The sequence below is a fragment of the Lepisosteus platostomus genome, chromosome 1 (assembly GCF_059453375.1).
Source record: "Lepisosteus platostomus isolate fLepPlt1 chromosome 1, fLepPlt1.hap1, whole genome shotgun sequence".
Taxonomy (NCBI): domain Eukaryota; kingdom Metazoa; phylum Chordata; class Actinopteri; order Semionotiformes; family Lepisosteidae; genus Lepisosteus; species Lepisosteus platostomus.
Window position 1 is genome coordinate 54,130,286 of NC_142611.1, and position 15,347 is coordinate 54,145,632.

Here is a 15,347-nt window from a genome sequence, read left to right on the forward strand (position 1 = left end):
CCATTTGTACAACAACACTTTGATTCATTTACATTTGCTCCTGAATTGGTTTATTTTGCATGTTTTGTTATTTTGGTCATAAAACTGTATATTCTATTCTATATTCATTTCTAGTTCTATTCTAGTTTCCTGTTCCAATTTTTAATTGTTTCAGTAAATTCGACTCATCAAAACACCACACAGATTGACACTTCATCAGCAGCCAGAAGAATAGAAATGTTACCTGAGGATGTGTCTAAGCAAACCAATTTTAGATGGTGTGGAGTCCCCAGGGGTCACAATAATATGTGAGCATTGTGCACTGCAAACAGTTAGTTTAGAAAAATAGTGTTTTTAAAGGACAGGGTAAAGTATTGAAGGACTGCTTCAGTCCTGGAGCCATTTTGGTTACTGTGAAGACCTGTTAGAATACCTGCATTATGCATGCTCAGCAAAAGGGTCTCTGGTAACAACATTCTCAACAACATTCATAACAACACATTCTGGTGGAAGGAGATGTACCACCTGGAATTTCTGAATTGCTGCTCATCTTGCTCTCATCCCATTGGTTTAAAGTAGTCCATCCATCTATCAATTTTCTAACTGCTGCATCCAATACAGGTTAATGGGGGAGCTGGAGCCTATCCCAGCAAGCAAAGGGTACAAGGTGGGACACACCACCAATTGGATGCCAGTCCATTGCAGGGCACACACAGCCATGCACAGACTCATGCCAGAGCCAGTTTTCCCAGAAGCCAACTAACCTATCAGTATGTCTTCGGACTGCAGGAAGAAACCAGACCATCCAGAGGAAACCCAGACAAACACAGGGAAAACATACAAATTCCATGCAGATAGCACTGTAGGTCCTGAAATTGAACCCAAAGAACTAGTGCTGTGAGGCACAATGCTAAAAAACCATGCTGTCCTCTTTCAAGGTTTAAGCTAGTGTTATGTCAGAATGTGATCTGTAATACGGATCTAATAGCTACTAATTATAAAACAAGCTAAAATGGTTCAATGGCCTCCTTTTCTTTATTACCATCCTTCAAATGTTCTCTAGCTATTCATATTGTGTACACCTCTTATTTTAACAGGCACACTGATTCTGAGGCACACATATAAATAAACATTTGAACTTATATATTAAAAAACGAGAAAATGCATTCCTGAGACCTTTGTAGGCTTTGTTTACCTCTACAGGTGTGTCTCTGGGTGCTGTAGCGGTATCCACGGCGACAGGCACAGTGGAAGCTGCCAACAGTGTTGATGCAGCGCTGATGACACCGAGTAGGGCTGGAGCATTCATCTACATCTGTACAGATAAGTTGACAGATAAAGAGACAGACAAAAGAGAAAGTGCTCAGTGATTCATAAAGTTTGCAATCCTGCCAAAGCAACTAGGAAAAACAATCAATCAAATGAATCATGATGTTCAAAAGTGGCTGTTAGTACTTTAAAGCCCTTGGGTCGGATTCTCTACTGGTGTGAGGTGTGTAGGAGTTGTGTGAATTTACTGGCACAATTTATTAAATGTAACAGTAAATTGCATTAGCAATTCTTGGCAATTAGGACTCACTCTACAGAATAAAAAGCATTCTGAACACAGATTCAAATGACACAGAAGATATGTATTTATATATACAATATCTAAGTAAACACATGAAACAATCTGGCAGGTCGTTTACTTGTCTTTTACCAAGACATAACAAATTATATTAGGACCACCATTCAGATATCCACTATCCACTAAACATCCAGGCACCACAAGAAGCATTGTCGTGTTTTGTGTCACTGTCGTGAGAGATGCTGCTTATCGTAAAGTCTCTTCTTCCCTGCATTCCAGCATGCAAAGATCAATAGGTTATTCTGTGGCTACGACCACAGAAAGGGGCCACACTGAAAATCCGCAGGAACACTTAATTCTGTGGTTTATTGCTGTTAGAGTTGTTACAGTTATTGTGTAGCATTTGCATGTTATTCCCATGTTCATGTATGTCTTTTCCAGATGATCCAGTTCCTTACTGCTACAGAAACATGTTCTCTAGATCAACATATTTTTCTAAATTTTCTGTGTGCATGTGCGTGCCCTCTCATGGACTGGTGGCTCCTACAGGATGTGGTCACACCTTGAGCCCCATGTTTTTAGGACATTCTCTGGGTTACAGTGACCCTCACCAGGAATAAAAACATTAACTTCTTGGATGGATAAAGGAGAAGCGTCTATAACAACATCACACACAGTCTTCTGGACCGTGTGTATAAACCCTCAGGAATCACAAAGGAATTACTCAAATTTGATACTTATTCTACCAAAGGCAATACTTACAATTTACAGTAGGGTATAGAGAAAACAGAACTAAAAAGTAAGCAAGAGCTATCAGTTACACATTCAAATTGCCACAGATTTCAGTTAAAAAATCACCTAATTAGCAGAGTGGCTCTAAACAAATAAACTATGTAGCTGACCTTAAGTAAAAAAAGAATTTGGCCCAAAGAAGGCAGCACATCTGTGGCAGACATGAAGTGGTCAACAGCAACCTAATCACAGTTTGCTGGTGCTATCTAATCTTTTTTTGGTGTGGTTCAGAGATACAGTAGTTTCCAACACATAACTCTTATGCTGTTTCTTGAATGAAACCAAAGTACTATTTTCAATCACATGGTTGGGTAGCTTGTTCCATACTCCCTCAACCTCCCTGTGTAAAGGGTGACTTATCCAAAGAGTTGTGGGAGTATGGAACAAGCTACCCTTAGCTCAGTTTTCAATGCACTTCCTCTTTGATTTAACTTGGGTCCACTGGTTTGTGTTTCACTGTTAATTTTGAAGAAGTCTTTCGGGTTGTCTTTGTCAGTGACTATGAGGATTGTGAATACTTTACACAAGGAAAGCTCAATACACTGTGCTTAATATTAAGGCTGATAGGTTTGGGTTGAAAACCTTGTTGCCCAGGAGGGCATACCATACCTCTACAAGTACGGCCATTGCGATGAAGGTAGAACCCAGGTCGGCAGGAGCACTGGTAGCTTCCTGCAGTGTTCAAGCACTGCTGTTGGCATGGCGACCAGCTTTCAGAACATTCATCAATATCTGGAAAGGCAGATGCCATCAGTGAGATGGGAGATTGGCATTGTCCTACACAGCCTCCCTAGGATGGAAAGTGATCCAGAAACAAAATCGGCACAGACAAACATGCCAAAGGCCAGCCATACAATCACATTACATTTTGCACAGAAAAATGGACAGAACACACAGTAACAGAAAGAGTTCAACAAAAAAAGCTTGGTCTCCTCACAGGTCTACTTTTGTCTCCATCACATGACTCCTGCTGATTGAAAATTTACAGCCAGAGCTCTGACAAAGATAAAATGGGATTTTATTGTAAATGTCTGCAAATGTTTTTATTAAATGGAGTTTATAACAGAAGTTCCGGAGGAAGGTTAGATCCTAATCTTGCACACTTTCGCTTGCCTACATACACAATACCAGGCTCCCACCCAGGTCTTCCCTTCGTGTATCTCTCTTGCACCTCCTACATTCCCAACTACACCCTTACAGCAAACTCCCAACCCACTTTGGGCAGCTTATCATCTCAGATAGATGCCATTCCCTCAGCCAGGGAAGTCATGCCAAATACTTACATATTTATCTCTCTTGCATTCAATAGGATCTAACCAAACTACTAAATTATTTGTTGCTTTGGCAGCATTGTAATTCATCAGATATGACAATAAGGCTCTTTAAATCTGAATTTGAAAAATTTGAAACAAATGAACAACTGTAATATGTAGCATTACGGTATATGTAATTTCAAATCATATTGCAATTCTTCTTTTTGACAGAAGTCTCTTGCAACACCAGTTCTGATGATCTCCTTTGTTTCTTATGATGTTCCAAGGTCTTCTCTACAGGGAACTCATATCCATTCTGGGGCTTGTACTCATGAAGTATTGTAAAGATTATATCACCAGGGAAAAGTTCTCTTTACAGTCAAATATGACTGATTCACTGTATTTGCATTAAAGAAGAAAAAACAATCTTTTGGCTATAGAACGATCTTTGGGTATGTATTAGATGGCTCCACATTTGTCATGTTTTTTCTGTTCTTGCTTTTTACTTCTGTTACTTTCTACTTGCTCCTGATCATGAGAAGGCAGAGTTTGTATGTTCTGTTACAGTAGATCTGTAGTGAAGAAATGTCTACCTGTGCAAGTGACTCCACTGGCTGTCTCGGTCATAGAGAAGCCCACAGGACAGACCCGAGACACCAGCTCGCATCCTCCCTCATTACATTTCAGCTCACAGCCGTACTGCCCACAGCCTGTTTCCAAGACACAGAACAGGTCGGTTATCACATTGTCAGGCTGCTCAGAAAGATCCAGCACACTATTGGTAGCTTCCTGGAAAGAGAGAATGATTAAACTGGGATTTGATTGAGACTGTTAAAAGTCAAGTTGGAAATGTACCAGCTCTAAAACAAATTCTTGAAAATGTATTTCCTAAAAGCAATCCCATACTACTTATTAGGTAGTGATTAAACTTAGCTGTTTCTAAAATAACTTTTAGATTTTTAAACTTTTTTCTTCAAACTTCTTTAGTTTCTTCCTCTTGCTTCTTTAGATTTTCATTAGGGTCCAAAGATTGTCTCCTTTCTTCAGTTTAGATAGCTTTTTAAATCAGTTTTACTTTCCCATGTTCATTTATATCCACTTTTGAGTACATTAAGAAGGGCAATGTTAGGGATTTAGTGGGGATGGCTGGATTTAATGCATTGAGCTCTATGAAATCATTCCAATTGTAACTAGTTTTTGAAAAACAAAATAATAATAATAATAATAATAATAATAATAATAATAATAATAATAATAATTGCTTACACTTATATAGCGGTTTTCTGGACACTCCACTTAAAGCACTTTACAGGTAATGGAGACTCCCCTCCACCACCACCAATGTGCAGTATCTACCTGGATGATGCGACGGCAGCCATAGTGCGCCAGAACGCTCACCACACATCAGCTATCAGTGGGGAGGAGAGCAGAGTAATGAAGCCAATTCATAGAGGGGGGTTATTAGGAGGCCATGATTGGTAAGGGCCAATGGGAAATTTGGCCAGGACGCCGGGGTTACACCCCTACTCTTTTCGAGAAACGCCCTGGGCGTTTAAATTAAAGAAGCACTTGATCTTGTTCAGTACGCCCTGACCTGTGGCAGTATTTTATCATTTACCTTTTATAGATTATTTATACTCAGCTGTAAACAGGATGATTAGTTTAACTAAAAATATTTTACTAAATATTCAAGTATTATTTGACCTCTACTACTATGATTGACTATTATTAATTAACATATATCACTATTTTAAAAATATGATAACACAAACAATATTAAATTGCAGCAATAGTCACAATTTAGCCATAACAAATGAGCAGTGACATTCCAGAAGTTTATTTAGGCACTTTATTGAAGATGATACCTAATCAGAGAAAGCATCTGTGTAGTCTTGAAAAGAGCTTAACAAGTGCACATGGATAAAAGAAGTTAAAAGCATGATAAATACTAAACATAAGTGAAAGAAACACATAAACACACATAATCTGCATGGGCAGGGAAAGACAATCACTTGAAAAAACATGCTACTCCTATGCTAAATAGTAATAACAGCGTCTCCAATATCGTCATTACAATGTCTGTTAAGGCCACTGAGAATCAGCGACATGCAGAGCCGGGAGTGGAGAGGAGGCGGGAGCAGGAGAGAGGCAGAGTGGGCACTCAGGTGGTGTGAAGTTAAGAGAGGGGAAGAGAGGTGTGAAGTCAAAACCTGCACATTATCTTACAGGATGATCCCTCCACTGGTACCCTTTCTTTTGACCGCCTCTTCATCTCATATTGTCGACCACCTAATCTGCTGTCGACTTTCCTCTCTTTCTCACACCTGAAGAAGGCTTCACAGCCAAAACGTTGTGTTTCTTTTCTTCTCTTTTTAGCATAGAATAAACCTTTATTTGTTCAATTTAACACACGTAAAATACCAACATGGGCAGCACAGTGGCATACTGGTTTAGCATTGCTGCCTTGCAGCACAAGGTCCCTGGGTTTATTTCCGGATGTACTACTAAATTATTTAATCATTTATATAGCATCAATGCCCTCCTCAAATTATATTATTGTCTTATAAGTGCTTATTGTCTACTGGCTTGGACATTAATTTGTTTGTTCATTTTCTAAAATGACACTGCCCTGTTATTATATTAGAAGCACAAAAATAAAAAATGCAACCACCTTTCCATTAGAAATAGAATAAAATACAATGCAATGTGTAGAGATTGTAGTTCTAATATAAAATCAGTTACATTTTACGACAATTATAATCTTAAACAATTATGATATTAAATAATTAAGGACATCCAGACTTTTGCCTAAAGATGAGAAAAGCTCTTTGAAAAAGCTTTCAATTTTCAATTTAACTTAATTTTGGTATTAATGAGCTGCTATAGCCTAAGAAAGGTCTAACACAAGAAGAAATATGTGGAGCCAAAAGGTATTTTCTGGAACTTAAACTAGACGTTAACCTATTGCATTTAATCATCTTGCAGGCAATATGAGGGATCTATTTTTTCTCCAGCCAGTAGCCAGTGTAGCTTTTTCATAACATTATAGGAATGTACAGTAGTGCAGTATCCAAAAAATGGTATTCTGCAATGTTTTGTATCTTGTTCTTGTATTTGTATAGATTGCCATGTTATGTGTTATGTATGTAGCAGATTAAGAAGGACCATTGGTAGGCCTGAGTTTAGAGGGTTACCCTTGTCAAGCATAATACTTAAGAGTTCAGTCCTCTGCCTGATAAAGCAAGTTTAAAAACTGTTGCAGATCCTAGAAAATAACATAAGAGTAATTTCATTTACTTTCACTAGAAACTCCCACCCAGTTTCTCAACTACCACTGCTGATCCCAGCAACAGAACGTCCATCTTTAAAGGATTTAACTTCACACGATTTCTCTGCCTTTCTGTGGTTGAACAAGGATGTGGAATTTGACCATTCAGCCAAAAAGTTTGAGACTGTGATTGCTGGCTGGGGATAGATTGTTATACCCAAGCTTTGCAGGAGATGCCTAATGTGATTGAATATGGCTGTGGACGGACATTGTGGATATTGACTAGGTATAGTTTGCCATGTCCTGACAATTACTTGCTGCTCCTTTGGCTCATATTCAATCCTACTGTAACCAAAAAATACAGTACAAGCTACACTAGAATTAAGTTTTGTGATCTGACCAATCAGATGATCACAGGATCACATGATTTGTCTGGATTGTGAGTAACAAACCTCTGCAGTAAGGAATTCTGTAAGGGCTGGCAATGAATACTCTTGAAAGGTCATTTTTTAAAGATGATATACATTTTTGGATTGAGAACTGGTAAATGGCTAGTAGACCAAGAATAATAGTTGTGAATGTTCAAATTTGGGTGATAAACTTAGTGGGGTACCACAAGGATCTACACTAAGATCACTGTGTTTCTTAATCTACTGTATATCAATGTTCTAGATTCTTGAATAGTTGGTAAACTAGTTTGTAGATTATTCAAAATTAGGAGGCTTGGTAAATTCTGCAGACGCAGCAAATGACATTCCAGATGATTTAGATAACATTAGGAGCACATACTAGTGAGACACCAATAAGATGTCAGGAGTCTGGAAGTCATTGGCAGCACAACAGGATATAGAAGCACATATCCACTAACAAGAAACTCTAACCATGTTATCAGAGTATGAGGGAGTGGAAGGAAGGCTACAGCTGCACACCTTTGTTAGTGTGTGTTTTAGTTTCAGTGTAATATTTTGTGAGTTTATTTGTAGGTTTCACTGTGGGCATGTCTCTATACATGGTTAAGGTTAGAGGCAATTTGTAGTAAAATATGTATGACTGCATCCTACTCACCCTCCTGGCTGGTGGTAACTGCAACAGTCACACATGAGCGCCCATTCGCAGACAGCTGGTAGCCATGGTAACAGTGGCAGCGGAAGGAGCCCATGGTGTTCCTGCAGACCTGCTGACACAGAGACGCCCCTCCAAACCGGGAGCACTCATCCACATCTGAGACAGGAGAGACATGCAGCTGAATAAGAAGTGGGGGTGAACTACAACCTACCAAGTTAATATAGTATCTGCAACACTGTTCAATGCTCACTGTAGCAGGTGAGAACATGAAACTGCCAAACATAATCTGGAAAAGCCAGCATAACTGCGGTTTTTATTCTTATGTTCCTATTGTTGTTTTAAACAGTCAATATATAATTCTTTGAAAAACAAGTCATCCCCAGGATCAACAGATCTGTCTAAATTGTTTGAGGTGGATTTAAAGTTCCAGTCCACAATATCAGCTAAACTTAATCCCTAATGTTACTCCATTAAAAGGGACTTTATGAACATTTAAAACATATTTATAACATGGTGTATTAGTTTTCTTCTTAAATCTGCCAGCAGCCATATGACTCTGCAACTCACAACTGGCAGCAAGTGTGAGTCTGGTCAGTACCTGGATGGGAGACCTCCTGGGAAAAACTAAGGTTGCTGCTGGAAGAGGTGTTAGAGGGTGCTCACCCTGCGGTCAATGTGGATCCTAATGCCCCAGTATAGTGATGGGGACACTATACTGTAAGCAGGCGCCGTCCTTCGGATGTGACGTAAAACTGAGGTCCTGACTCTCTGTGGTCATTAAAAATCCCTATATAAGTGTAAGCAATTATTATTATTATTAAATCAGCTGAATCAGTTGCCCTTATGGGCACAGAACCCTGAAACAGAGACACACAGAGCGGAATTGAGGCGAGCTGGTCTGATTTGACTAGTTTCAGAAGCTGTGTAGTGTCAGGTCCTATACTGGCAACCCAACTTTTCTTTTCTATTACTTTTATTTACTCGCTAAGCAAACTGCAAAAACATCACCATGGAAGCGTTTCCCAGAGTCATGCTACTTTGACAATATAGAACAAAGTACACAGTATAGAACACAGGTTCTTTGAGTAGACTGTGTAGTACCAGACACCTGTTGGCTTTTGTTGCCACCCAGCAGACCGAGAGGAATATGCAGAGAAGTGGGGAAACAGAGACGCAGAGGAAAATTCTGCAGACAGAATGACATTCTGATGAGACTCACCTTGGCAGCTCCGCCCATCCTTTGCCAGGCTGTATCCATGAGAACAGCTGCAAATAGGGAATCCTCCAATCAGAACACAGCTGTGCTCACATCCTGCAGACAGGCAGGAGGTGTGACTTCCTGGACAACACAAGATGGTCAGTCACACAGAGATTGTTTTCTGAGAAGGATTCTGTGACAGGATTACAGGGGAAGAAAAAGACGAAGAAACCAGAGAAAAATGAAAAGTCATACAAGGAGCAAAGACCAAAGGAGAAACAATGGGAAAGACAAAATAAATGATCAGGTAATTAAGTGTTTATACCAAAACACTAGGAGAATCAGAAACAAATTAGATAAAATAGAAGCTACCACATTAGTAGGCAATTGTGATGTTATTGGAATCACTGACATATGGCTAGCTTCAAATGAAGGGGAAGAATATAACCACCATTCTCATAAGGGCTTACACACTGTTCTGCAGAAACAGGAAAAACAGATGTCAGGGAAGTGTTGTACTATGCAAATGAGTACTTGAGTCTAGTAGCCTAAGGCAGTGGAATAAGGAGTCTCCAAGTTTATGTGGGTCAGACTCTTTGCATTCCAAATGTATAGTGATAGGAGTATGCTATACCACCAAATACAAATGTTAATCATATGCCAGCACTATGATATTAACTTAAAAATATATTTTTATTCTAAAGAAGAAGTAAATTGCATGGGAGACTTCAACTTCCCCAACATAGACTGGGAAAGTTTTATAGAAACTGCAGAAACTGAAATGACTTCTTAACCTGTTTGCTAGAACACCTACAAGAGGAAAAGCTTGTATAGATCTTGTCTTTTAAATAATCAAGACAGAGGCAAACAGGTGAGAGAACCATGAGGGAACATATATTATGGTGGGCTCTGAAGTACAATATAAAGCTGTACAAATTGAATCCAAAGCAAAAGTTTACAATTTCTGGAAAGCAGATGTAGAAGGAATGAAATAGTATACAGTTAAAGTTAAGTAAAATGGCATAAGGTAGACATTAAATTAGTAGAGAAATAATGGAAACAATTTAAATATGGTAGATTCTGCTTAGAGCCCAGAACAGATTTATCCCAAAAGTGTAGAAGCCAGAAGCTAAAATTCAGTATCCCAAATAGTTTAACAAATCAATTAGGACAAATTTCATGGCAAAGGGAACACTTTATCAAAGAACAACAGGATTCAGTTAAAGAATACACTGTATTGCAAGCACTGGTAAACAACAATATTAGAAAGGTTAAGAGATACATTGAAAGGAATATTACAATGGAAAATTTAATGTATTAAATGAGTACAGTATAACCTTGATAATCACAAGTTCTACATTCCCGATCTCATCTATTCACATAAAACATTTAGTGACCGCTTTTTTTGCATTCACAGATCATATTCACCTATTCACAAGACACACCTTAAGAGAGTACATTACAAGCACCCCCTTGTGGATCTTTATCTAAAAAATCTACTTCACCCCATCTGCATCAGCCTCTATAGTCAAAGCATAACTTAGTAAACAAAGATTTAACATGTTTATGTAGAAGTGCATTGTAGGTTGAACTGTATTTCAGTTCATTTCCTTCAGGAAACTGAGTAGTTATCAGAGTAGTACATTGTATGTGAGTGTTGTGCTGTGAAATAAAAAGAAATGTTAAATAACAAACAAACCTCCGTGGTTCCCTAAATTATCTCAGTTCATGCATGTCTCACAGAAAAGGATAACAAAAGAAATCAGAAGAGAATTAGTCAAACTGCAGGAACAGGAAAGTGAGTTGTTTTTAATTGGAAGAGAGTGAGTGTACTTTATTTTCTTGTCTTTTATTACTGATCTGTAAGTAATGAACTTTATTATAGTATGGTAGTGCTGCATTTATAATAGTAATAAAAACAAGACAGAAAAATTAAAGAAAATGTAAAGACTGCTAAGAATTAAAAAAACAAACTTTAATAGAAGGTATGCTAAAATATCGTTAAGAGTGATCAAATGTATTTGTTTGCGTATGCAATAACTTGAAAAACATTTTTTTAAAGTATCCTGTATTCATTTTCATTAAGAAAACTGCCAATAAATACTAATGCTAGTTTTAAAATAGTTAACAATGATATCCAAAATACAAGTATGGAAATGCTTGTTTTGTGAGCATTGGAACCATACCCTATTTTCTCCAAAAGACAACATGTCCTGCACTCACAAATTTGCCAGTTACAGAGCCTTCAATGTACCTTACCCTTGTGAATACAGAGCTTTTACTGTATTTCACTTAGCTGTTCATGAAGGAAGAAGTCAACAACATGCCTCTGGCAGTGCAAGGAATGAGTTCTGTAGTGGATAGTATTAGCACAGAGGAGGGAAAAGTGTTGGTGTTACGATATTGGCTCCCCGCCAGCAGAGGGTACCTCGCTCGCAAGCTTCTACAGGGGAAGGCGTAGATCACGTAGGATTAGATAACGAATCAGACCTCTCGTTTACCACCACACCTCCACTCACTAGAGTATTTGAGCCCAGCTCACAATAGCTACCTTGCTCAGTATTGGGTGTTACCTAGTGAGGTTCGCTTCCTGTTTCATGCATGTACCTTCTTTGTGCACGATTTCCTGGTTTTTGGACTAAGGCTTATCTTTCGACCACGATTCCTGGATTACGTCTCTGTTTCTGTGCTGGATCTCCATTTACTTACATACGCTTCCTGGTTTTTGGACTAAGACTTACCTTTTGACTATGGTTCCAGAATTATGTCTCTGGTTCTTCACTGGTTCTCCAATTATTTATGTACTCTTCCTGCTTTTTGGACTAAGGCTTCTCTACTGACTACGATTTCTGGAACACGTACTTGGCTCTTCACTGAAATCTCTTTCGGTAAAGTACTCTTTCCCTTCGCCTGAATCTCCAAGCGATTAGAGTCAATAACAATGTCTCGTTCACACAGCCTCCGCATAAGATTCTCCACTCCCACTACTCACAGCGTCACCTTTGTAACAGTTGGGGGCACTCAAGATTAATAAAACCCCAGGGCCCGATTATATCTAATCAATTGCACGTAAGAAAACAAGAAATGTTATTCAGAAGCTATTCAATTGTCGAACAGTTGCTTAAGACAAGGGTTGTCTACACAAACAGGAGAAATAACACAATAAGGGTGAGATAAATAAAGTAATTATACCAAGTCAAATAAGTCTTATTTCAATAACATGTCAGGATTTAGAGAAGACATTTTCTTATCTTTGAGGTAGATACTGGTGCTGGGTTCAGATGCTGAACGTGCATGTCCTGACAGGATATGACATCAGAACCTGGAATGCCAGACACAAGATGGCAGACCCAGGAAACCTCAGCTACCTACCTCAAACAACTATGACTCCAAACCCAGGAGGGCAGAACAGCAGCCCTGGACATTCTCACAATCCATTATAATTAATGAGCCACAAACAAATTGCCTACAGGGGGCAACCACTGGGCCTGAGACCCTTTTTTCCTAACAGGTAGGTTGACAGGCTCAAGGAGCTGAATATTTTGAATCTTGAACAGTGAGGACTGCAAGGAGACCTGATACAAGGCACTGACAAAGTAATTTGTTCAAAATGAGCAGAGAAACATGAACCAGAGAAGACAAGTAGAAATTATATGGAAGTGTTTTAAAACCAGGAACAGGAGGTACATCTTTACCAGAAGGGTTTTAGGAGTATGGAATAACCCTGCCATGTCACTGAAGCAGATACCCTGGTTTCCTTCAGATCAATTAACTACTATTAAAAAAGCCAGATGGATGAAAGGGCATCCTCTTGTTTGTAACCTCTCTTATGTTCTTATATTGTAGAGAAAGACACAACTACTAATAATCAGCGATACACAAAGACATCATCCACATGAACTTACATCATTATACACACAAACACAGTTAATTGTTTTCTTACACAGCAGCAAATTTTGCACACAGCACCCAAAAAAAAAAACATTTGCTGAATAAAGTGTTTTAGTTTTTGCCATCACATTATCGCAATACACAACAGTTTTCCAAATGCCTAAATGGCCTTTCATGATTGTGAACCTCATGTTCTTCTGTCCTCATCCCTAATTGTTCACATTATTCCCAATGCACTCTGTCTTAGTACTGCCAGTCAATAGGGATTTCACTTCCTCCCCGGAGAGTTTTTTAATGAGCTGCTGTGGGGGAATGTAATCAGTGTGGCTCTGTTTCTGTGTTGCAATTATGATCATTTTAATGAAGACATCAGTCCAGGCCAGCCAAACCACAGGCCCATAATAGCCAGCCTCAGCAAAATGATACTGCGGCCCTAGACATTTGCTCCATGTCTTAGAGCTGAAGGGAAAATGACTCAGTTCATTATGCTGTGTGATAAAGAACAATGTTGGTTGAATAAAAGCATCAAGTGGAAAAAGCCATCACAGTTCTATTCCAAAATCCCAGAAACCATAGAATTCATTAAGAGGGCTCCTGCTCCTAATCCTGCGTTCGTGTACATAATCCAAAAGTCCAACATTTTTTGAATGTTTCTAAAATAAATGTGTGCAACTGAACACAAATTGTACAACACAGATATTTCATATAGCCATGTTCATACAGTAAAATGGAGCTGAGCTGTTTTCCAGGAAAGCTGGAGGAAAGAATGCCCTCAGCTCTGTCCCTGTGTCTGGTAGCAGGACAGTTGCTTTCAATGTACTATAAAATTGAGGCAGCTGCAGGGATGGACTGATACACTCCTTTAAACATTATAAGGAGAGGAGACCATTTGGCCCATCTAGCCTGTTTGGTAGTTAGTGGCTGATTGATCCAAGGATCCCATATGATTAGAGTTTCTTGTCAGTGGGACTTGGCTTGCTAATCCTGTTGTGCTGCTAATGGCTTCCAGAACCCTGACATCTTATTGCAGTCTCACTGCCTTGTGCCCCACAACCTAGTACTGTACTCTGATCATCACAGCTTAAGAGCATACAGAGATGAGGAAAGACCATATTTAACAAATGCAGCCAGTCTTTTGTTCTAGCCCTGTCAATAGTAAGTAGATAGGTCAAGAATATCATCCAACTCTTTGATTAAAAAAACAGGCTACAGGTTTCAACCAAATAGCCTGGCAGCTTGTTGGAGCATCGCGCAAAACTGCAAAAACGTCCTCCTGTTAACAGTTTTAAATGCACTTCCCCATAGTTTCCACTTGTGTCCTCTGGTTCGTGTTTCACTGTTTATTCGGAAGTAATCTGCTGGCTTGACTTTGTCGGTGCCTTTAGGGATTTTGAATTATTGTTTCAGGTTTCCTTGTAGTCTTCTCTGTATAAGTCTAAAAACATTCAGCTCTTTCAGCCTGTCAGTGTAGGACATCCCCTAAAGCCCTGGAATGTATCTGGTTGCTCTTCTTTGGACAGATTCCAGAGCAGTGATATCTTCACGAAAGGTTACCAAGTCAAGGTGATTTTTTACTATGCTTTCCTGTAAATTATACCTTAGCAAGCCTCCATTGTGCTGTCATCATCATCTCTGACTCTTTCTTTCAATGACCTATTCTGTGCTTTGGCCCTGTCTTTGTCACTTTAAATGTCTCTGTTTCTACCATCTGTGAGTGAGGTGTTCTCATCTCTTCTTGTCCTTTGCTACTGCCTATCTCTTTTGTTCTTTCTCTCTCCCTCTCCTACCCCACTCTTTCCCTCTCCATCTTTTCTCTCCTTCTCTTTCTAGCTGTCTCTACCCCCGTCTTGTAGACGGGGGACTTCACAAACTGGTGGGGGATGTTTCTGTTTTCCTTTCTGCCTGAAAATACTCTGCTGGGGCAGGATGGTGGTTTGATGGTATGTTGTGTGGATTTTTGCTTTGTGATTAATAGTTTGAATAAGCGAACCCTCTGGGGGCTGCAGTGGCAGCAGGCCCAGGCTCTATAAATACTCCTCCCTGGGTGCTGGGGGGGCCAGGCAGGGTTGGGGGTTCCAATGTTTAGACTATGTCAGATGGCAAGCAATCTGGCAGCAGCAGCCACAGAGTCCTTCGTGTTATTTGCAGTAAATCACTGCTCATAGTAAGAGTGTTGTAAAACACACTGAGGATTTTTCAGGCTAGGTGCTCAGCACTTGAATCACTGTGAAAGATGTTGATGTTGTGGAGAGGCTGTAGTGCCAATTTCGCTTGTACATTTACTATTGCAAACCTAAATAAGGGGAGCAGGTGCCTGTAGTAAGTTAACTGTAG

General features: G+C 39.3%; 1 protein-coding gene and 1 long non-coding RNA gene across 8 annotated transcripts in view; one reads left to right on the forward strand and one right to left on the reverse strand.

Moving 5' to 3' along the window:
- LOC148678205 (uncharacterized) overlaps positions 1-15,347 on the reverse strand; it is a 62,967-nt gene that overhangs the window by 31,731 nt on the left and 15,889 nt on the right. For all 7 annotated transcript variants that reach the window (XR_015936898.1, XM_088632381.1, XM_088632372.1 and 4 more), the window contains 5 exons: positions 9,144-9,263; positions 7,925-8,080; positions 4,185-4,301; positions 2,948-3,070; positions 1,175-1,294 (listed from right to left, as the gene is read on the reverse strand). Coding sequence is in view for 6 of the 7 variants with exons in the window: in XM_088632381.1 (XP_088488507.1) it covers positions 1,175-1,294; positions 2,948-3,070; positions 4,185-4,301; positions 7,925-8,080; positions 9,144-9,263 (636 nt within the window). In the remaining variant the exon portion in view is untranslated. The remainder of the gene's footprint in view (positions 1-1,174; positions 1,295-2,947; positions 3,071-4,184; positions 4,302-7,924; positions 8,081-9,143; positions 9,264-15,347) is intronic.
- Positions 9,258-15,347, forward strand: part of LOC148678206 (uncharacterized) — a 33,332-nt gene continuing 27,242 nt past the window's right edge. Inside the window, exon 1 of the long non-coding RNA XR_015936924.1 lies at positions 9,258-9,429. This is a non-coding gene — a long non-coding RNA (uncharacterized LOC148678206). The remainder of the gene's footprint in view (positions 9,430-15,347) is intronic.